The 24792-nt window shown below is 38.7% G+C and overlaps 1 protein-coding gene across 3 annotated transcripts in view; it reads right to left on the bottom strand.

The window, feature by feature from the left end:
* The window catches only part of LOC122800061 (Kv channel-interacting protein 1), a 1177177-nt gene that overhangs the window by 169308 nt on the left and 983077 nt on the right, over positions 1-24792 (bottom strand). For all 3 annotated transcript variants that reach the window (XM_044069553.1, XM_044069552.1, XM_044069551.1), the window contains exons 3-4: positions 21348-21417; positions 20014-20084 (exon numbers count right to left, since the gene is read on the bottom strand). In XM_044069553.1, coding sequence (XP_043925488.1) covers positions 20014-20084; positions 21348-21417 — 141 coding nt within the window. The remainder of the gene's footprint in view (positions 1-20013; positions 20085-21347; positions 21418-24792) is intronic.

The following is a 24792-nucleotide window of genomic DNA, read 5'->3' on the forward strand; positions in this document are numbered from 1 at the left end:
ACCACTGTCGTAGGTCTTGTCAGAAATGGTGAGGAAACAGCCTACAAGGATGAAGTGGAGCATCTGATAGGTTGGTGCGACAGCAACAATCTGGCCTTAAATGTAAGCAAGACCAGAGAATTAGCAGCAGACTTCAGGAGGACTCAACAGATACATCAACCTCTGGAAATTAAGGGTCTGGCAGTGGAAAGAGTCAAAAACACCAAGCTCCTGGGGGGTGCATATCTCAGATGACCTATCCTGGCTGACTCATACTAGCCACACAGTAAAGAAGGCACAACAGTGTTTGCACTTCCTATGAAAACGGAGGAAGTCAAACCTGTCTTAGTCCATCCTCAAAGCCTTCTACAGAGGGACCATTGAGATCATCCTCTCAAATAACATCATAGTTTGGTATGGTAACTGCAAAGCATCTGACCGCAAGGCTCTCCTGAGGGTACTGAGGACAGTGGAAAAAGTCATTGTTTCTTCTCTCCCATCCATGGATGTTCTGCATGAGACTCGGCATGTTGGAAGGGCTAGGAAGATAACTGACGATCCCGCTCACCCTGCCCATGGCATGTACTTCTGCCTTTCCTCGGGTAGGTGGTATCACAGCTTACACTACAAAACATCTAGACTGAACAGGAGCTTTTTCCCTCTGTCCTTAAAGCTGTTGAACTTGAATGCCAGGCATAACAGCAAATAATCCGATCAATGTGCCACTTGCTGTGAAGTATCATCTATAGTAATCACTCTGGCAAATTGCTTCAATAACTGGTACAGTTCGACTGATTTCTTATGCTATTACTTCCTGAATGTGCAGTAGTCAGGTGTGAGTCACCACTCCATGCATGTGCAATATGAACATCAGAATATATCATACTACAACTGATGAAGTGCAATATCTAAGCAATCACAAGGTGAAGTCACAGTCTTTGCAATACCTACTAGTATAATATTATTTAATATCTTCCTGTCCAATTGTGGTAATTTATTGTGTTGTTAATATTTTAAGTATTGCTTACTGTCGCTCAAACTATGTGTTCATTGTTATGTCTTGCACTAGAACCAAAGCAGTATAATTTCATTCAGCTTGTACTGCTGTATATATCTGATCGACAATAAAATTTACTTTGACTGACTAAATACCACAACTTTTGCAAACAGCAGCTTTGTTGATCTGTTTGTTAATGTAATCCGTCACCAGTATGAACAGCAGTGGGCTGATAGTTGAACCCTAACCAACACCTACTCCTACTGTGAACCCTTCTATGAGTACTTGTATCAGTGGTTCCTTGATGAACCACTGCAGTACTGCCCAAATCAGTTTTCTTGGGACCTTATCATATGCTTTCTCCAAGTCTAAAAATGCCCAGTTGGACTCGTTCCTCATTTCTAGCTTCTTCTCAATTAATTGTCTCACTGCAAACATGGAGTCGGTTGTGCTGCATCCTGACCTGAATCCAAACTGCTCACCTCACATTATGCTTTCTACTACTCTGAGTATTCATTTATTAGTTGCCGTTTCCTGGCTCACCAGAGCTTTCATATAGCGTAACAGCAGTTTCTTACCTCTACACTGTCCACAGTTGTGAATGTCCCCTTTGCTCTTATACACTGGCACTAGAATACTTATTCTCCGGGTGTCTGGGCTATGTCTTACTCTCCATACTGCTATGAGTACTCTCTGGAGCCATTTCTACCCTGCCTCACCTAACATCTTTATCATATTTGCCCTGACCACATCTGAACCTGTGGCTTTCTCTGACTTCATTTTCCTTACTGTTGTTCTTTCTTCTTCTAGGGTGGGCTTTTCTTTCTTTGTAGGTTGTGTCTGGGGTACAGCCTCTGTGGGATTTTCTTCATTCAGAAGGTGCTTGAAGTACTCCTTTCATCTACATCTGAGGTCCTGTGGACAGGTGAGCAGGTTGTTGCTGAAATCCTTTATAAAGGGTCAGATGACGATCTTCTTTATCTTTCTGTTTTTGCCTTGAAACCTCATAGTTTCTTTATGCTGTCTCCTGAGTCCCTTTCCAGAAGCTGGTAGGGTGACTCTGACGCATTGTTCTTTGATACTACAACTGCCTTTTTTAGTCTGTTAGCCAACCAGTGTTCTTTCTCAGCCTAGTCTGTCTTTTCTGTCTCCCACTTTTTCCTTAACACTCTATTAATTTCTATGACTTCCTGCACTTTTGCATTCTACCACAAGCTTTCCTTATGTACCTTATTTCCAAACCTGGCTTGGCTGCATATCTATTCTACAGTCCTCTCACACACTGTTTTTGAGGCACTACCTTTTTTCTTCAACTCAACCTATTTACTCTTCTTCCTGAGGTGCTAGAGCATGGAATATTTCCTTTAACTGTTATGCTTTCTCTCTAATCAACTTTTAGGCCTTCGTCCTAGTCTCTGTTGATCTTAGAACCTTCTCTGACCACTGCTTACTGCGGATTGTGATAACCTGCCTGCAGTATTACTTAATAAACAATTAGATGGAACTAAGTTATCATTATGGCAACTATTGTAACTCACGCCCTGACTGTGACAGTGAGTTTTTGTACAGTTTGACTGTTACCAAACAGTCTAAATTTCAACTTATTGGGGTGCCAGCTGTATTGAAAATTAAGAAATTCAAGAATGCCAATAAAAATTATGTATAGCAGGGCTGTATTACAACAGAGCAATAAAATAAAAATGTTGATGCTCTTAATGTCAATTTTAGAAACTCATTGATATCATAGAACAGTTGCACAAGTTATATGCCAGCCAATTTGACAATATCATCTGGATCTCAGCAGTGTTTCTGCAGAGACATTTGCTTGGTTACTGCTGCTACTGTAACTTTTTGACAGTTTCTGCCAACTGTAGGAACAACAGCTTCCATGGTAGACAGTCTGCCTTGGGATGCTATTACTTGTATGTTTTTTTTTTTTTTTTGGTATTTCTTTTTGTAAGGGGAGGGGGGCTGACACCTCTGTTTACCTCCCACTCCCCATCTTAAAAAAATAGTTATTAATGGATAATAAGCCACATCCCTTAATGTCTTATTCCATACCTGTGAGCTACTTGTATTGGGAAGAAGGTTTGGTTTGTGTGATGCTTAGAAAACTGTTTCATTAAAATGTGCTCTGAGTGAAGCTAATTGAATGAAAGTCAAACACTTACTTTTATATACAATCAGATGCCCTACAGGGCCACTTTATGCATCCTCTTTAGTTATATGGGCAGTGCAGTAGAGCAGAAGTTAACATTGTCACCTCACAGCAAGAAGCTTTCCGGTTTGATTCTCAACTGGGGTGCCTTCTGTTCGCAGTCTGCATGTCTTCCCTGTTGTGGCTTGGGTTTCCTCCAGGTAATCCGGTTTCCTCCCACATTTCAAAGACATGCGTCTGGAGCATTTCTACCCCGGGCCTCCACTGAAAATAGGCTCTGTCCTAGTTGGACTTTCCCAGTTAATAAATAATAAATAAAATATGCATTTTCACATTAGACTGTACATTCTCTTTAGTCATAGGCATTTTCATATTGTGTTAATACAGTCTATGAAATCCAGACATTTTGTTGTAGCTTGTTGATGTACTGTCACACTGTTCTAGCAGTCTTGGTAATATATATGCCACCAAACCCTACTGCTGGGACCTGGTCTGTCTTCTTCTCATATCAGTAAGTTATTTCTTTATATGTTAGACCTTGTTTTATTTTAAGGTAATTTATATTCTTAGATAAAGCAACATTTCTGTATCTCTGCTTATTCTCTGATAATTATTTCTCAGTTTATATATCTCATGCAACAAATGGTCTATCATATTTCAGTAATAATTGCTTGGGCGGCCATGGTGGTGCAGCGGTTAGCGTCGCCATCTCACAGCAAGAGGTTCTCCAGTTTGATCCTTGGCTGGGGTGCCTTCTGTGTGGAGTCTGCATGTCCTCCCTGTGGTCACATGGCTTTCCTCTGGGTGCTCCGGTTTCCTCCCAAAGACCTGCTGTAGGCGGATTGGACACTCCACATTGGCCCTAGGTGTGAGTGCGTGCGTGTGTGTGCCTTCTGTGGAAGGTTGGGTGCCAGGCTGGCAACTCAACATCGTAAAACTCCACTGCCAAACATGAGCAGACAGGTGATCCGCTGTGGTGACCCCTAACCGGGAAAAGCTGAAAGAAGATTTCAGTAATAATTGCTTTAAAGTATGCCTTGCTTTACTTTAACAGGTTTTATTATAACCATCTCTAGTTAAGGAAAAAACAAACATTTTTCTTGTTTCACTTTTTCAGAGTTTGTTCCATTCTTCATGCTTCGTGTTTGCTGAGCTGTAGAATTATTCTTAGCAGTGTTCTCGGTCTGAGATAAGCAATGACAGAAGTGCACTACAGTGTCACCTCTTGCATATAAATGCAGACGAGATCCTTTGATTTGCTGTTACATCTGGGTTTGGGCCTTCATATATAATCTTCATCTGAGAACAGCATTCAGACATGCAAATGATGGACACTTGCAGACAGAGAGGTTACTACAGTAAGGACAGTACTGAAAAATGTTACTTATTCAGAATATTTAAAAAAAATGGCAAAATAGAAAACAGCCATTAAATATACAAGTGAATGTTTGATTGCACAGGGAGGAATAAAATTAAAAATATAAACAGATGGTTGACAACAGAATAATTTTAACAGTATCTGAACAGTCTTTTTGCTACTGATTTCTACAAAGTGGTGTAAAAACATACAATAGCTACGAATGAAACACAGGCAGATTATCAAAGTCTGGGTTTACTAACTCTTGAAAAGTACATTGCATTTTCTTTCCTTCATTTCCTGTAAAGATACCCTACTGCTTCTAAGTTTTATTATAGTTCATTCTGTGCACAAAACAAGATCAAAGGGAGAGTACCGTAGTCCTAATTTAGTTTTCTCTGCAAGTTAGGGATTTCCCAAATCCAAGTACAAGCCAAACAAAAGGGAAAAGAATATGATTCCTCCGTCAACAGTCCTTGTAAGTTAGTGTCTTTCCAAGTCAAAACAGAATATTTTATCTAATTTAAATCAAGCTACTTTGAAAACACAAAGGGTTCCATTTCAACACAAGGTAATGTAACTTTGTGTAGGAAGCAATGAGTGTGAAAACAGTTCTATTCTATTAGATGCAGTTGCATCATTCTTACGAACTATCAATATTTCTGGCTCTAAGAAATATACAGCTATTATCACAATATCTTCCTCTAGTGTTCAGGCCCAAAGGCTTTTGAGGATCATTGACTCCTTTAAATTAGAGCTGTATTTATGCTCTCCCATCCATAGTTTCATATGTTCATAGGTAGGTACTAGGCTATTAGCCCAAAGGCCTAAGTAAGCCTAGCCAACAAGGTTCCCTGGCTTACGCCACCCAAGAAAGTTATTTTCCTGTGCCACTGTCGAGCAGAGACACAGAAGTAATCCCTGAGGTGTATTTCCTATTTCCCATCCACTCATCAAGATTTTTCTTGAAGAGTGCTAATGAGGAACTTTGCTTGACATAGATGGGTAGCTTGTTCCAGAGTTTGGGAAGTCTCTGGGACAGGAATCTATCCCTCCAGCATGTCCTGTTTATTGTGGTGACAAGGTTTAGATCCCTAGAGTGTGTAGCTCAGACAGATTGGGATTTCTTTAGGTGTAACATGTCCAACAGCTCTGGGTTTGACATAGCTTTATATGTTAGGCAGAGATCACCTTGGAGTAGGCGATATGATATGGAGTAAAGCTGAAGTTTTTTGAGACGGTCAGTGTAGGGCATCTGTTTGAAGCCAGTAATCCTCTTTGTGAGGTACTTCTGTGGCCTTTCCAGCTGCTGCAGATGTCTTGTGAGGTACATTCCAAAAGGGGCGTTGTACTCTATAATGGGCCTAATGAGTGTCGAGTAGAGGGGAACAATGGCCTCTTTTTTCCTGGATGAGAACCCTTTTGTGATGAGGTGTGCCACATAGAAGGACTTCCTGACTACTGTGGCGATGTGACTACTGTACACCTGGGTCTCAAAGTCTCTAATCACACACTCGGTGTTATGTAGACTGCTGCCTATGTGGTAGTTCATGGGTGCAGGGTTTTTACCAAAGGGGATGACAATGCACTTTTTGACATTGAGCTTGAGGCCATGGCTCTGAGACCAAGCATCTGTCTCAGTGAGACCCTTCTGTAGGATGTCCACATCATTTGGGGACTCAGCTATGGCTCCTAGTTTGCAGCCATCTGTGAACTTCGTTAGCCAGAGGTCTTCTGTGTTAGCCTGTACTTCAGGGAAGTAGATACCAAACAGGAGAGGTCCCAGGACTGAACCTTGTGGTACTCCACTTGTCACTGGTTTGAAGTCAGATTTGGAGTCTGCAAATTTTACAGTGTGGGTTCTGTCAGTGAGCCAGTTGGCAACCCATCTTGTGACATAGGGATTTATACTTAGTTTAGCGAGTTTAGCTATAATTCCAGAATGTGGGATAGTGTTGAAAGCCTTGGCGAGGCCAAGATAGGCTGTGTGAATGACCTTACCCTCATCTATGGCTTTGGTGACTGCCTCAAAGAGGTTGATCAGGTTCAGGAGGCATGATCTGCCTTTCACAAACACGAACTGCATGGGGTCCAGAGTCTGGAGGTTACCAATGTCTTTGTTTATGAGTTCCATGATGATACATTGCATGGCCTTGCAGACCAGGCTCGTCAGGCTAATAGGGCAATAGTTCCTGGGATCAGAGGTGGTGCCCCCTTTGTGGAGTGGAATAATTGTTGCTGTGCACCATTTAGTGGGCACAAAGCCTGATGTGAGGCTATGATTGAACATACAGGTGGGGAGCCAGTTTGTTCTGGTTCATGTAAAACGCAGCCTGGGATGTTGTCTGGTCCCATGGATGCTGTGTTTTTGGCTTTAGAGAGTGCAGCTTTTACCTGCGTAGTTGTGATTACAGGGACTCTGCATTCTTCCTGTATAGATATAGGCCCTTTAGAGGGTGAGGGGGGGTAAAGTTAGAACTGAACCTATCTGCCAGGATGTTGGCGATATCAGCTGGTTCTGTAATTTTTGTGCCATTGTGCTGTAACTCAGAGCAGATCTGGGTGTTACCATTTTGATTCTTGCAATAGCTATAGAATGCTTTGTGGTTGTCATTAGAATTAGTGGTGATTTTGTTTTCGTAGCTAGCTTTGGAGGATCTTATAAGGGATCTCAGCTTCTTACTGAGGCTGACCAGGGAGCTCCTCCACTCATGGGATTCTACTCTCTTTTGCAACAGTTTCTTCCTTCTGTTGTACAGTTTGTTTATGGCAGGGGACCACCAGATTGGCTTCCTTTTTTTTGGAGGCTAGCAACTTGGTTCTGTTTGGGATAGCACGGTCCATGCACTCGTGTAAGTGCTTATAGAGTGCATTTGTGTAGGATTCAGCAGTTGTGACTGTATTGTTCATCTGCTTGGGTATCATGAAGTTCGCCACTTCTGTCTTAAGAAGCATGAAGTTGGCTTTGGAAAAATTTTTTATCAAAGTTTCCTTAATGGGTGGTGGGAGGTGGGATGTGGATATCTAGGGTGATTAGGTTATGGTCAGATCGGACCAATGAGGAGATGACTTCAGGTTTGGAATACTGGTCACTCATGTTGGTAATGACTAGGTCTAGGATATTGTTGCCCCTGGTGGGGGTGTGGATAAGTTGATCCAGGGCATTGGAATTTATGAATTCCAGAAAGTGTTGAGTGAAGGAGTTGGTACATGAGTAGTTTTCCCAGTTAATGATGGGATAGTTGAAATCGCCCATTATTAGGGTGTTTGGTTGAACCCTAACATTTTCCAGGATATCAAGAAAAGAGGATTGGGAATCCTGGGGCATGGTGGGGGATCTGTAGCAAGCTACAATTTGGATTGCAGTTTTGTCCAGAGTTAGTTGCACTTGAATAACCTTGGATGCATTATGCTGAGCAACTAGCCTGGAGGTGTGGATAGCCTTAATGAATATGGACACACCTCTGCTTTTGGTGTTCCAGTCCAGGTTACATGGCCAAAAAGTGTGGCATGAGTTATAGCCTGGTAGTGCAGGGGTGCTCTCCGGAGCCTTGAACCAGGTCTTAGTCACTGCACAGATATCGATGTTCTTCATTTTAAGGAGTGCCTCGAGTGAGTGCATTTTGAGATTTAGACTTCTAGCATTGAGTAGCATTACCCTCAGTTTTTGCTTGCCTGTTCCTGTTACGATGGTGAATTTGTCATTTGAACCTTGCCTAAAAAAGGCACTACAGGGGCGGCAAGAGCCGTAGCCAGTATCTGGTATCCCAGAGGCGACAGGTGCAGGCCATCTCTGGCAAAGCATCGTGGTCTATCGACCATGTCATCCCAGGCAAACAGATACTGGATCCCCTTAGAATGACACCAGAAGCTTAGCCAATTGTTGAAGTCAATCATTTCATCCTTGTACTGCGGTATCATTCTGGGTGATGGCAGAATGCTACTTAGGGCTAGGGTCATACCTGCCTGGGTTACAAGATTGGAGAGCTCTTCCATGTCTCTTTTCATGTAGTCCAGGGAGGTACATCTCAGGTCATTCATACCAACATGGACAATGACAGAGTCATATTTGGACTTGTTGTGGTGTGACCTGAGTGCGTGAATTATGTGGCAGATCCTGGCACCCAACAGGCAGCTGACAGTAACCTTCTCCATGTTTAGCCTGGTGAGTGGGACATCAGTGTGCCTGACTATAGAGTCACCTATGACTAGTGTGTTGGGTACGTTGTTTTGCCTTATGGGCTGTGGTTGAGTGGGCTATGTGTCATTTGGGTTGTGTTGGGGGGGTGGAGATTGCTTGTGTTTCTGCTTTGGCAGTCTCTGTTGCTTGAGCAGATTATTATTGAGAGCCTCTGCGAATGTTTTTGTGTTTCTATGTGTGGATTTTGGTGGTATAGATTTAGTGTGACTATGTGATGAGTGTGGTGAGGTGCAAGTGTTTACCTTCTCCTCTTGACTGTCAAGTTCAGTCTTGGTTGGAGAGAGCTTTACCTCCAGTTTGGCTAGATAAGTGGATCTCTCACAGGTTGTAGTGTTGGGTGGTAAGAGGAGAGGGTTGTCTGTGTACATGAGGCAATTGCTACATTGCCTCAAGATGTCCAGATTCATCAGATAGACAGGAGAGAACACTGGGAACTGACCCTTGGACATGCCTGAATAAAAAACTATTTTCCTCTAAGCAAGTGAGGAAAGTAAGTACAAAAACCTTTTTTCCTCTAGGTAATGAGGAAGGTTGAGTGCTGTAGTAATTTGTAACTTATTTAGTGCTTACAACAAGTTCTGAACAAATGCTGAGCATGAATAAGCAAATTCAGAATCTGTATCTGGACTAGACTAGTTACAGGAAAGAAACAAGTGTAAATGCAGGCTTTTAAATCAGAAAGTTGAGAGAGATGGAAAAATTGCCCAAACAGCCAATAACTACAATTTCTGGGCCAGAAACCACTCCTTATGTGGTAGATAGGTTACCTAGTGCTTACCACTCCCACTGATAAGCTAGAAGGCTTTCCTCCAACACAGAAAGGATTGGGGGGCTCAGTAGCTTACAAACAGTCCTGGAAAGAGCAAACCTGTATCTGGACTAGACTAGTTACAGGAAAGGGGGGAAACAAGTGCAAATGCAGGCTTTTAAATCGGAAAGTTGAGAGAGATGGAAAATTTGCCCAAACAGACAATAACTACAATTTCTGGGCCAGAAACCATTCCTTATGTAGTAGATAGGTTACCTAGTGCTTACCACTCCCACTGATAAGCTAGAAGGCTTCCCTCCAACACAGAAAGACTTGTGGGGCTCAGGAGCTTACAAACAGTCCTGGTTACAGCAAATCTGTATCTGGACTAGACTAGTTACAGGAAGGGGGGGGGGGACAAGTGCAAATGCAGGCTTTTAAATCAGAAAGTTGAGAGAGAGAGATAGAAAAACTGTCCAAACGGCCAGTAACTACAATTTCTGAGCCAGAAACCACTCCTTGTATAGTAGACAGGTTACCTAGTGCTTACCACTCCCACTGATAAGCTAGCAGGCTTCCCCCCAACACAGAAAGGCTTGGGGGGCTCAGAAGCTTACAAACAGTCCTGGATGCAGCAAATCTGTATCTGGACTAGACTAGTTACAGGAAAGGTGGGAAACAAGTGCAAATGTGGGCTTTTAAACCAGAAGTTGAAAGAGATGGAAAAACTGCCCAAATGGTCAATAAACTACAATTTCTAGGCCAGAAACCACTCCTCTTGTGGTAAATAGGCTACCTAGTGCTTACCACTCCCACTGATAAGCTAGAAGACTTCTCTCCAACACGGAAAGGCTTGGGGGGCGCAGATGTTTATCCACTTGTTTAATATAGTTTTGAATTGGGAGATGAAATCAAATGTTTCTTTTATTTACTTTTGAAATGATACCCTTATGGTGTTGCTTTCATTGTTGGAGTTGTAAAACGAATACATATTATATGGTGGTTGTTATTTGTTAGAGTCCTACAACTAGTCTTAGTTTTACATACTACATAGTGGTGGTGGTTAACAATTACAGACCATTGACAAGTATTTTGCTGGAGGGGAGCTGTAGGTTATTGCTACAGATTCATTAAAAGTTAGAGTATAATTAATAGTTTTCTTGGAATTAATTGATTAATATGTGGTCAACAAGCCTTAAAAATAACACTAAGGGCTGAGTACACCTAAATGTAGAATTATGCAGCTATCCTGTGTCATTTAAAACCAAGCTTGTTAAAGACCATCCAGCCTCTATGTTGTGAAGAACAATTTTAAAAAGCAGAATTTAAAAGAACTACTGTCATCTAGTCACAATTATGCAGTGTATCCCTTTATGTAATATTGTATTTCTTTCTGGGGCTTTTCACCCTTGCATTTAAAGCATTTTGGGAGGGTCTCTATTTGCCATCTGCTCGTTTACCTGTTATTCTTGACTTGCTGACCTTAATTTAAATGATAGAAGGGGACAGTTCTCTTACAGCACTTCAGATGGATTATTATATCTCTCTCTTGTAAACTTGCCCGTCTAAGATACCAATGAAGAGGAGAGAACAGTGATCATTAATGTACTATTACAGTAAATTTTGAAGGGATCCAATAATAAAGCCTTTATTTTGTACAAGCATACTCAGAATGTTCACTGCAGTGGATAGCTGTTGCACTTATTGGATATATACCCGCTTTAGATTAATTCATAAGAATATCAATATTTCTTCAAATTATAGTCCCTCACTGTGTAGGGAACAGACATGTTTGGTCATTGTTAAAGGAGAAGTTGGGATTAGCACTGCGCACCTCTTCATGCAGCCCCTGGGATCTGAGGTGATAACATTGTTAGTATGCCACTAGCAAACGAATGAAGCAAGGTAAGCCTCCACATATGTTGCTGCATACCAGTGGGGTCAGTATATTGTGACGTGCTGAATGCAGTATCCTTGGAGACCACATGCCATGGAAAGCTTCTCGATACCTGTGTTTTCTTTCTTGTGCATTCTGAACAGAGACCTCTGGTTAGTTTTTTCCAGCAGCTAAATAATGAGCAGATTTTGGTTTTGTATTTGCTTTAACTATAGCCTTAGTTTGCCTTTCTTAACTTTTGAATGGATATGTTTAAAAAAGGACAGCAAACTCTTTTTTTAATTCATTTTTTTCTTGCAATAGTTTGATGTAAGTTGCTGGACTGGTACTTAACAGAAAAGTGGTACAGGAGCGTAGAGTAGCGTGTCTTTAAGAAAGGAATAGCTTAAAAATGTATTTTCATTCTGAAAAACATCTGTGGGTTGTTCCCCCTGGCCCTAACTCATGAGTATGTTTTCATTTCTTATTTTCTTTAGCATCAAGTTCACTTCAGATTTCTTAACTTTTGAAGGGACAGATTAAGTCAGAAATGAAAGTGTTCTTTTTCTCTTGTGACAATTTGGTGCAGTCTATTTTACTTGTGAAATACTTGTCTAGTGCACTCCCTTAAACCAAACAGTGTTTCTGATTTGTTCACATTTTTAAGCCCAAAACCTTGTTTTATATATACACTTCAAAAGATGCATGGTGATGATGTAATAAAGGCTATAATAAAGCAATGAGACAACAAATGTATATGGCTTACAGTCAGTTGATCATGTCCCAGGTATTCCAACATTATCACAGCTGTTCTTGTGCTGCTGCTTGCTTTGTACAGGAAAAAAGATCATACTGATCAAGGTGTGGTGGAGAGAGAGAGCGAGAGAGAGAGAGAGGGAGAGAATGAGAGAGAGGGAGAGATAGAGAGAGAGGGATATATATATATATATATATAGAGAGAGAGAGAGAGAGCAAGAGAGAGGGAGAGAGAGAGAGAGAGCGAGAGAGAGAAAGAGAGTGTGAGAGAGAGATAGAGAGAGAGGGAGATATATATATATATATATATATATATATATATATATATATATATATATATATATATATATATATATATATATATACATATATATCTATATATATATATATCTATATATATATATATATATATATATATATATATATATATATATAGAGAGAGAGAGAGAGCGAGAGAGAGAGAGGGAGGGAGACGGAGAGAGAGAGAGAAAGGCTTTTCTTGCCTGTCTCTGACCTTGGAGTGAGAATAATAAAATAAGGGGGTTGTTGAGTGGTGCATGGGGGATTTCAGCTACTGCTAAAATACTTTACAGATTTTTTTTTATTATTTTGATTCTTCTGGTTAAAACTTGACAAGCTTGAGAATGATAGCTAACAAGCATATACTGGAGCTGTCACAGGCAGTTGTTGCTGTGTAGAGCAATATCAGGCAACAAAGCTCTATGTATGGAACAACAAGCATGCATTGGGGATTCTGGGTGTATGTATAGCAAGCAAAGTGCTGGAGAGTGACAGCCACACTCTGCTGTGCTACCTTCACACTGATGGCACTTAGCTCCAGCAAATGATACTAATAACATGACCAGACCATGTCATTTACATGATATCTAAATGCAGTCTGCACCACAGTCATGACAATGGAACTTGAAACATTCCTAAATCTGTGCTTACCATGGCAGATCAAGACTGCCAAATAGTGAGCTGCACTTCATTTGCATTCATCTGCTGTTTCGAACCTTTGTGTTTCCTCAGTCACATACAGATGAACTGTTGATGGTCATGATTGTACAATGTCTCATAACTTGGTTCTTATAACTGTCACTATTCTGTTTTAAACTGTGCTGTCTGTCCTGCCCTCAACTCCCTTCAGGAGGGCATGTATCCTACACTAGATAACGGAATCCTAACAATGTTATGAATGTACTTTTTGGTGTTGGAAAGGGGTTATGTTGCATGGATCATGCCCATGATATGTATTGCGTGGTCTTCTCCTGGATGGTCTAGCATTACTACTGTTTAATTTTATGAATCATTACTTTCATGAATGCACACAAGCAACATCATGCAACAAATAAACATATAACAAATAAAAGCATAGGTCCTCCTGATTAGCACAACCTCTGCTTTCATTTCAGCATTAGCTTCTTTAGATGTAACCCTGGAATTCACATACATTCTTGTGACTATTCTTTCTCCTTCCTGCAAAGATGAAAGGTTTTCTTTAAGTTTGTTATAGTACATTTTGAGTGATTTGTCTGTTCTTAAAACATTTTGAGTAATTTGTCTGCTCCTAAACTTCTCAAGTAATTTTGATAATTCCGTTGTTGAGGAAATGCATATATGACTGGCAATTTTGCTTTAAGCCTTCTGCCCATTAAGAGTTGAGGTAGAGGCAATCCTACAGCGTGTGATTGTTCAAGTCTATATTTGTACAGTGAAATGTAACAGTCCGTACCAGGAGAAATGTCTGCTTTGTTCAGTATATTCGTAAGTGTCTGACTTATCCTTTCAGCAAAAACTCATGAAACTCTATAGTGGCTAACTGTAAAGCATTATCTGAAATCACCTCTTCCAGTATACCACAATAAGAAAATCTACTTTAAGTATACTAATCACTGAAGTGCTTGATGTGTCTAACAGATGAACAATTTCTGAGAATTCTGAGCAGTAACTCACACGAACAATATAATGTTGATTCTTGTACTGAAAAATATCTAGTCTTATACTATGTCATGGTAAACCTGCAATGTGCAAAATATCTTTTTTTCCTTTTCTGTTCTCTAATTGTGGCACAAAATGTTTTGCAGAAATGTTATACACTAATGCTTTGACTTACTCTGACATATTTTGCCAAAATAAGACATGCTATTTCTGTATAGTTTTTGATGAACCAATTAAATTCATAGATTTTGTGTACCACCTCATCATCTGCTGAGGAGTAATCACCTTGCTAGACCTGAACAACTGTCCTTGAAGTGCGTCACTATATAGAAATTAAATTCTAAGCTTAAAACAGTGCTGATATTTTGCCTGATCATCCATTCATGATGTCTTCAGCCTCTTTATTTACACTAAGATTTATTCCTCTCCACTCACCCTGTCTAACTGGCACCATTATAGACTTCTGTGGCTGGTATTGCAAATTTGCTGCCACCACAAATGCTTACAAAATATTAAATATTTTGGAAAGGTGTATTAACATCCCTGTAATAAGTATCATATTCTTTAAATAGGTGGAAGTGACACCTCTCTGCCTCTCTCACCCACCTAGCTAAGCCCATCATCACTAACAGAAATAATAGAACAATAGTGGGCAACCCTTCTGTGTACCCCTCTCTATCCAATTGGTGTCTGATAACCACTCTGCCCTTGCATATCCCTTACTCATGTAATCAAACATCCTAGATTGTTCTCCTAAATGCTTTACAAGCACAAAAAAATCCAACTCTACCAGTTCAAGAATTTTAATTTGCTAGAAAATGTTACAAACCACATTTAGATGGGCTCTCTTTCTACATATTCCACAAAATGTATCAGTGTCTTCCAGTTAGGAGAAGATGTCCTCCCTTTGATACCACCGACCTAAGAGATAACTATTAACTGTAGGATTACCTTCTCTGACCTTACCACTAGCACTTGGAAGAAAATCTCTGCATCTATATTAATAAGCAAGAACAGTCCATTGTTTGATGGTTCTTCTTTGTCCCCTTTTTGATTAGATAAGAAAATTACTTCTATCTTTCAAAGTGACTCCAGTAATACCTCCCCCTTCACATTTTTTTGCCTGTCTCAACCATTTCCTGTGTTACTACTCCACTACAAGAGCTTACCTTGGCTGATCTTATAGCAGATGGCTTTTTGAAGCAGCATAAACACTGCCTTATGATCACAGGCAATGAATTAGTTATAGTTCTTGGACCTTCAATGGGCAACCCTGGGCACACCAAATGTATCACGGCCCAGAGCCTAAATAAGAAGACAAGTAACACGTAGATATTTTTGATCTTTGTCGCTACTTGTACATCTGAAATGTGGTTCACAGAGGCTACGAGTATCCCCAAATTAAGATGTACAGTGTCTTTCATTCTTTCATGCCCAGAAATGACAGGTCGCAGGGTATCTATGTACATACTGGATAACTATAATATGTCACCAAATGATGCCTAGATAAATGAAAAAAAAATTACCATCATTATATCTCTCAACCAAGTCATCTACAATGTATTATGGTGTTACTCTACCCCCTTTATGGCACCTAGCAAATATAAGACTTTGAGAGCAAAAAATCTTCATTCTGAAGTCAATGACAACATCATTATCATAGGTGACTCCAACTGCCCCAATACTATAATCCTAAAAATCATTAAGCTCAACATTTCACAGATTTCATTAATACAAAAAAAAAATGAAACAATTGGAGAAGAACATAACCAGGGAAAATAATACTCCAAATGCAATGCCAGTTAGTATGTGTCTTTCTTATACCATGTTGTTTTCCTTTCCCTCATAAAAAACAAATCAAGTCACCATCAAATTAACATTTCAAACTGAATCCTTGGATCTTTCTAAATAAATTCTTGCTGTTCCAGGGATTTCAGTCGCAGTCCTTTGTATTTAAAAAAATTAACTAATTATATTTAATAACAAGTACTCAGAAATCACTGCTCCCTTTGTTTTCAATGAGATAATCTTCTATGCCACTGACATTTATTTGGGGAGGATTTACAATTTCTACAAGCTATTTGAAAACCATATTTTACAATTTGTCACAGACAAATACTTTTCAGTGTTATGTTGGGTATATAAAACTAACTATACAATAGAAAGGAAAAGTACTAAAACTGTTGAAGAAATGTCAAATCATTAAAACAAAGCTCAATTAAAAAATACATAAACAACCAAATACAACCATCAGATAAGGAATGATAATTCTAAACCCACAAACAGCATCTAAAACTGAGGCAAAGATCAGCAGTGCCACAGACCGAGGGTTATAAAGCTCTAGCGGCAATTCAGGAGACACTTTTTTAGACTAGCATCTTGAGTGATGTTTGACTCTAATGAGAAAGATGGGAGGGTACAGGGCTATCCTAGCAGTTTGGAAGGGTGGATCCAGCTGCAGGCACTGCCACTGTCCCACAGAGGAGGGATGTCTATCACTAAGTCACTGACCGGTTGTAGCCTTCATAGTAAATGTATAGAAGCATGCACTTAGAAGAGGCGGGCATTGTGGGTTACTGTGGTGATGCAGTTTGCTAGTACTCCTGTGCAGTGGGTGGGGTTCAGCCATTCAAATGCCCTCATTGTCAGAATTCTTGTGACAGCATAAAGTACTCTCGTGGCTGCCTGAATGAAGGAACCCCCCCCCCCTCAGACAGCTCTCACCTCAGGTCCTGGTGGAATCCCAGAAAAAAGGCGTGATTGGGGGACTGTCTAACTGAAGGAAAGCTTGAAAGTCAGCAGGCATATGTAGCAAAAATAACACAGAAAATACCCGGAACTAATAACAACCTTTTTTAACTATATTGTGAAAAATCAAGGGAAAATCAAGGGTAAAAATCAACACAGCAGTACAGTACATTATTGTTTAATACTCACAAATTCTCTGAACCAAATAATATATACAGTATTCTGGATGAGAAGAACTGTGTATATTTAAAGAAAAAGTAGAAATTAAATATTTTTATAGTGGGTTCTGTCCCTCTAATTTTTATAGATATGGCGGTGGTGTTATTAAAATCAAGGATACATGGTCTGTGGGCCTGCAAAACATTCTAGATAATTTTCTGTATAACTATAACACTTAATGGAATTTAATGTGCTCCCTCCTTGTTCTCCTAAATAAATTCCTCCAAATAGAATATTATTTACAACTCCGGTAACAAGCAGTAGTTGTTCTGAAGTACAATGGTGGGCCCATATCAGATCCCAATAACTACAGAGTCTTTTGGCTTGCCATGTGCTTTATGCAAATTTTGAATTATAGATCTGTTTCAAAAAAGAGACTGGTGATCTACTCCTTATGGATACTCACCAATGTAGCTTTGTCAGAGCAGATCCTCTGTCTACTGAACTTGTCATTTTTAATACAGCCATAGAGAAGAGGCTGACAAAACATACAGTCTGTTTTGATCAGACTGAAGCATTTGATATGATTATCTACAAAGGAATTACAGATAAACAGTTAAAATCAATGTGACTGTCCATGTTTTGCAGCAGGCCAGCAACTGGCTAAATAGCGGAACCCAGTGGGTAAAGGTTGGAGATGAACTATGTGAACCAGCTGGAGAGATCAATGGCAACCCAGATTGATCAGTACATGTGCCACCTACTCTTTGTAATTTTCTTTTCTGATACTCAGATGGAAATGAATTTCTGGATAAAAATATGGAGATGACTCAGAGTATGGACATTCTGTAATCATGTGCAGTTTCTGCACTTTGGAGAGTGCTTTGGATAATATCCATTCTTGGTTTAGACAGCATAATCTGGATTTCCCTGTGAAACGATGCACCACAGTGCATTTTTTTTGAGAGGGAGGGGAGGATACTGTCTCTTACTAGTGCAACACAGAAAGTAATCCACTTAAACCAGAACAGGGTGTCAGAGATCTGGGAACACTGTTGTTATTGGGTAGCAGTGTTCTGACCATTGACTAATATACTGTATCAGCTGTCAGTAAAGGCTTTTCACTAGGCACAGGCTAATAAAAGGTATATTAGGTTGTAATACAGAAGTCATTATCCCACTTTACACTTCCCTTATCTACCCATCATTGAGTAGAGTGAACCAAGCTGTACTTTCCAAGTCATCATCTTGTTCAGTCTGACTAGATACAAAGGTTTCTTATAAAAACATGAATAGCTTAATAATGTAGGGAACTCCATCAGACCAACAGATCTGTCCTCAAATGTTGTTTCATATTTAGAATTAATTAAGGGAGATCTCTGCTTGCATTTTAGAGTCCTGAAAATGATAAATCCTCTTCTCTTTGAAAATCATTGTATTAAATAACATGAGAAGGAGAAGTAAACATTTATGTAGTTAACAGCTAAAATCAACAAGTGACATCTGCACTATACAAAGACTCCCACATATATATATATATATATATATATATATATATATATATATATATATATATATATATATAAACTGTCACTGACACTGACAAAAGATGATAAAGCACTGAAATGCCATAACTACCTCTAAATGCATTCAAGATGAACACAGGGGTAACCACAAATTCCTTCTTGACTAAGCTGCAGTCAAGTTTTTGGTGATCAGAAAGATGGAGATGTATTCACTAAACTGGTAAACCTTTCCATGTTTCCAAGGCAGTAACTTTATTTCATGTACCATTACTATGAAGTTATTCTATTCTGCTAACATGGTAAAGCCTAATGGATCAGAGAGCCTTTTCAGGTATGATTCTTTACTGTATTAAGCTTCATAAAACCCATAAGAAGACAATGCAATCAGACTCCAAATTAACAGATTAACACACGATATAAAGGAAGAGTTATTACACAGATCACTCTTCATTCTAGTTTTATTAGTTGGGAGAATATCTGAAGAGCCAACATGAAGTGACAAGGAAAAATTTACTGATTTCAAAATTTCCTGGAGTCGTGTTCAGAAAATAATGAATATTAATGTGTTTGCCCTCTATTATATTATGCTATTTCACAATATCCCTTTTCTGTTTTATACTGGTGATGGTTTCAGGTAATAAGCTGTTTAGGAATACTCAATTATCCTCTAGCAAAGAGACAATATTTTATTTTAATGGCTGTGATAACTGCAACATCTTGTTCAAAAGGGATTGACAAACTACTCTGTATCTTAGGTACTTTATTATTTTTGGATTTAGCTTTGAAATAGTTATGTCATTCACTAACAAATGAGATCTGATACCTAAACAATTTTAGTGGCATTAAGCTAGACGTAGTGCAGAGTACCTCATAGACTGGTCCATTTTATGACATGGGAATTATCTTGATCAAGGAGATTATGGTCATCAATAAAAAAATGCTAGACAGATGGAGTTGTAAGACCTCAATTAAACAGGACAAACATTGTTCAGCAATGCTGTGTAAACAGCTTATCTATCCCGACCAAAATACAGGAAAAATTTTCAGTTACATGAAAAATGGACTTTAAACCAAAAAAAAAAATAAATAATAATAACAGCTGTTGTTGACTGGGAAAGAAGGAACTTTGTCAGTAAAACATAGGTTTTACTAATAATAGCTATAAATCTGAATAGGTAATTCAGAAAAAATGGACACACAAATACACACACACACACACACACACACACACACACACACACACACACATTGAGATAAACACACACACATTGAGATAAACACACACAGACACACACACACACACACATTGAGATAAACACACACACACACACACACACACACACACACACGCACACACGCACACACACACACACACACACACACACACACACATTTCAGTTATGAAGTTCAATACATCTGTTTCTCTTAGTAGAAAATTGTCTAAGTGTATTAAGCTGTTGTTTCAAGAAGCCAATGTCTAATCCAATAAAAGCTGTATGTCTTTAGTTTTATACAACTTTCTTAAAAAAATTGCCTTGCTTCTTGCATGGTACAAAACCAGACTGACCTCAAACTTCACCGATCCATTGTTGGCTGAATCAAATGCATTGAAGAGGTAATGTGCATACATGCTTGCATCTAAAAAGAAAGAGGAAATCTTTAAGATTATATAATTTCAGTCCAATTATTTTATATAACTCTTTTCTATTTATTTATTTATATTTATTGTGAGGCACTCATTTGCATAGGCACTAACAATTAACATTTTGGAATTGCTTGACACAATAAATTCTATATGAAAGATTTGACAGAACCAAACTGTCAAGGCACAGCTACCTATCAGCGCCTACATCAACCCCCTTTTTCTCAGTTTGTACATGGGGTTGGGGTGACTGATTAGCAGTTACTATCATCTCAAACCAATGTCCACACCGCTGTGTGGCAAGCCATGTGTCTCTGCTAAGAACAAATACTAAAACAGGAATGCAATGTTGCATATTAATACTCTAAAGAAAACAGCACTAGGACATTAATTATCTAAATGGAAGCATCATCTATAACAAAACTTGCGTGAGTTAGTGCATGCTCTGCTCTTAACATTAATTACAAATGTGAGAATGTTAGAATAATAACAATCTCAAAATATAGATTGAAATGGGTCAATAAATCTAAGCCCAAGAACTATGAGCTGAGCTGATAAAAAATAATTTGCTTACCATCTATAAAACACAATATCACCCTTAGACAATACCATCTGTACTTTTGGTAATTCAGTATGACACTCACTAAAAATCACAGCTATACATATAACACTTGATAGTAACACATTGTCATTGGTACCAACTATTCTGCAAAATAACTGCTTGGTGGAAAAATTTTTTTGCACTACTTGGATTTTATGCTAATTCTGGCAATCCAGTATGCTGTGTTTGCAAAAGTATACCATGCATTACATTTCCTGTATCACAAAATGTCTAGTTGCAAACGTACCTCTTCCAGTGCTCTGCGTCCAAATGTTAATATATGATTTGCATGCATTTTTATTCCTCTGCCCTTCTGCTTCTTATTTATAAAATGTATTACTAGTAACTTTCTTAACATGAATGTGCTATTTGTTTCCTTGCAGATTCACTGTCTCTCTCTGGGCCTTCATTAAAATACACAAATACATTTTAGGATATCCATCTGCAGAATATGTGTAAGACTATTGTGAACATTTTATTTATATTATACAGCACTGTGTATCAGGAACACTAAACATTTTTTTAACTTAAGTAATTACTTGTATTATACTTTCGAATGTTGAAAAAAGAAACAAACTTCCTAACACTATCATTTTCTTAATGTAATTACATTTTATACCAATAAGCACTTCTAAATAAATGAAACTCAAAAGCTCACCTCCATGTGGGAAGAACTGTGAATAAATTTGCTTGAATGTATCTTCATTAACAACACCACTTGGACATTCCTGCAGGACACATTTACAAAGTAAAGCATACTTAATCAGTATCACGTGGACATTCATGAAGAAGAAATCAACAAAACATTCCTGTAAGACACATTTGCAAAGTAAAGCATACTTAATCAGTGTCACATGGACATTTATCTAGAAGAAATCAACAAAACATTCCTGCAGGACACATTTATAAAGTAAAGCATACTTAATCAGTGTCACGTGGACATTCATGAAGAAGAAATCAACAAAACATTCCTGTAAGACACATTTACAAAGTAAAGCATACTTAATCAGTGTCATGTGGACATTTACGAAGAAGAAATCAACAAAACATTCCTGCAAGACACATTTACAAAGTAAAGCATATTTAATCAGTGTCACGTGGACATTTATGAAGAAGAAATCAACAAAAAGAAGAAATCAACAAAACTGTGCATGCGTATGTGTTTATTATGACACTATTCTGAGCTGCAATTATGTATTTTAACTCAGTAACACTTCATTAATCTTGTAAATTTTACCAAAGGTACACCATTCTGTTGTTGCGGTGATGGCAGCAGGATGTAAGACCTTTAGAGCATGCATAATAATTTACTGGGGTGACTAGAATGGGAGCTTGGAACACAAGGATCTTCATGCATATCAATTGTTATACTGGATGGGCTCTTGTCCAGCATTTACTTACTGTTTGAGGCTCTATGCACAACTGAACAGTCAGCTTATACAGTACTTGGGAGGATATCTCATGGAGCCTAGGAACACTGGAACATAGGAGCAATACTAGGAAAGTGATCACAGGGACTATGAAATGCCTAGCCATATGTACCTTCAGAGAGACATGAAATTTCTCACTACCTGTTTCAAGCACTTAATACTGCTCATCCCTAGTACGGATGTTTGTAGAGCCGCAGTATTTTGAGAAGAAAAGGCATAAAATAGGAATGTCTCAAAAAGCAAGACACAAGTCACCTCTGAGGAGCTGGTGGGCTACTGAAGGTCACCTCGGAGAAGCCTGCAGGCTATTGAGTATAAGGAGAGTCATACTAATTTATCAGGATACTCAAAGTAATTAAGGCCTTTCATTTTCTTGGTTAGAAATTTTTCTGGACTTTCCAACTGAGCCATATGCTTAGATTTGTACATACCAAATAGGTCATTTTACTCAGTTATGGGTCTGGTAAAGGAAAAGAACACCGGTAGGATGACTTACATGGATCTTGGAGATAAACCAGATAGAAAGATTTCCTGACTTTGGTTGAAACATAATGATCAAACAAAAGAGTATTGCCCTTATAAGCCCCTTGACCTCTTATGACCATGCCATTCTAAAGAAGAGCACATTTATGAAATATAAGGTAGTCGCAGTTTTTTTGATGAATGCTCCTGCACTATATATTTCTGCATTTAGCTTGAGATTGCTTTCAGTACACCAGGGATGTGTATATTCCAGTGCTTGCTGGAGCTGTTTAGAATCAGTGCATAAACAACTTGGTCAACTATACTTCTGGGATATTGGATTGTATATTTACAAAATAAGTGCCTTACAGGAGAAGGTCCATCACTGATCCCTGTAGTACCCCACTAGTTACACTTTTACATTCAGATAGGATATCAAGATATTTCCAAACGTGGGATCAGTTGGATAGCCAATTTGCAATCCAGAGGATAAGGTAGGGTGTTACATTAAGTTTGTTTAATTATTCAATAATATCACTGTGGGGTATAGCATCAAAAGCCTTTGCCAAGCTGACATAAATAGAGTGCATAGAATGATCACTGTCCACAACCTCTGCAATGTTTTTTTAACACCTTTATTGAATTAACACTTAAGACATAGGCAAGCATACGTTTATATAAAAGGAAACAATCCATTTTAACACATCTCCAGCTGCAAATGTTATACATCACATATATTCTTTTGTATAATTATCATCAATTCAACATTACATAAATTGATCAATTCCTGCCTTCCCTTATACCTCACTCCATCTTCAAAACATTATTATTCCCACATTTTCCATTTTTTTCTACGTAATTTGCTCTAATCCTTTTCTAAAGATCCCATTTCCAGTTCTTTTAACTCTGTTACAATATTCAATACTTTATTAACAGTTGGTTTGGACTTTGATTTCCATTTTATAGTAATTGCTATTTTGACAGCCACTAGAGTTAAAATTAGCTTTGCTATGTGTAGGCAATTCTGATCCTGTATTCCAGCTCAGAAAATCATTCCCTTTGTTATACCCATTTGCTCACCCAATATTTCTGACAGAGTACTCTGTAGGGAATTTTTAGTCTACCAACTCATTACACTCCCAAAACACGTTTCTAGTTACCTCTTTCTTCCCTATCACACCTCCAACATTTGCCATTTACCTGTGGAAAAATTCTTTGGAGTCTGCTTGGGGTATAAAAATACCTATGCAAAGACTTCCAAGCAAAAATCCTAAATCTTCTAAAATTTTGTTTCATATTTGGGAGCCATACATATGTCCTCTCATTGTTTCCTTGTGAATTGCTTATTCAATCTTTCTTCCCAATCTTTTCTAAGCTTAGCTGATTGATTCCAGTACTTATGCAATATTTTATATGACCTACAAATCATTCCGATATTTTATGACTTTGTGCCTCTCTGTACGCAAGACACTGTAGTCACTGGGTGTGGCGATTTCAATGATCAGTGCTACTTTTGTCTTCTTTTCATGGACCACTATATCTGGTTTTCTAGTAACTATCTTTTGAACTGTTGGTAATGGGTGATCCCATGTGATGTGGACTTCATCATTTTCTATCGTGCTTTGTGGCTCATGTTTCCAGTGTTTTTCAGCCACTTCAATACCATAATGTTTGCAAAGTCCCCAGTGCAAGAGTCTTGCCACATTATTATGCCTTTCAGTATGCAGTCCTTCTGCCATTAGTATATCACAACCAGCAACGAGGTGTGTGACTGTTCCCATTTCTGTTTTACAAAACCTACATTTGTCTGTTTATGTTTAATGGAATTTGTAAACCAACGTGTATGTAGCCCACTATCTTGGGCCGCCAATATTAACCTTTCATCTCTTGGTTTGAATTCGCCTGTCCTTAACCGTTCCTGCATTTGATCCAGATCAACATGAGGTTCTTCCAGAAGTTTTCTATACTTGCAACTATATTTATGCATTTTGCACATTTCTTGCCTTCTCATCTGATCCTTCACCTTATATTCTGTCTTTTGTTTTTTTGACACATTCAGTTGCTGTCTGAGTTTTTACCTACTTCTGGTTTGATTTCCATTCCTGCTTAATGCCGATATGCTTCTGCTAGACTAAGCAGGGAAGTCATCTTAGATTTATTCTCCTCATGTTTCAAAACTTTCACTACGTTTGGGTCTTGTGAGGCCAGCAG

This window comes from Protopterus annectens, chromosome 4.part0 (genome assembly GCF_019279795.1).
Source record: "Protopterus annectens isolate FY-2018-M chromosome 4.part0, PAN1.0, whole genome shotgun sequence".
Classification (NCBI taxonomy): Eukaryota; Metazoa; Chordata; order Ceratodontiformes; family Protopteridae; genus Protopterus; species Protopterus annectens.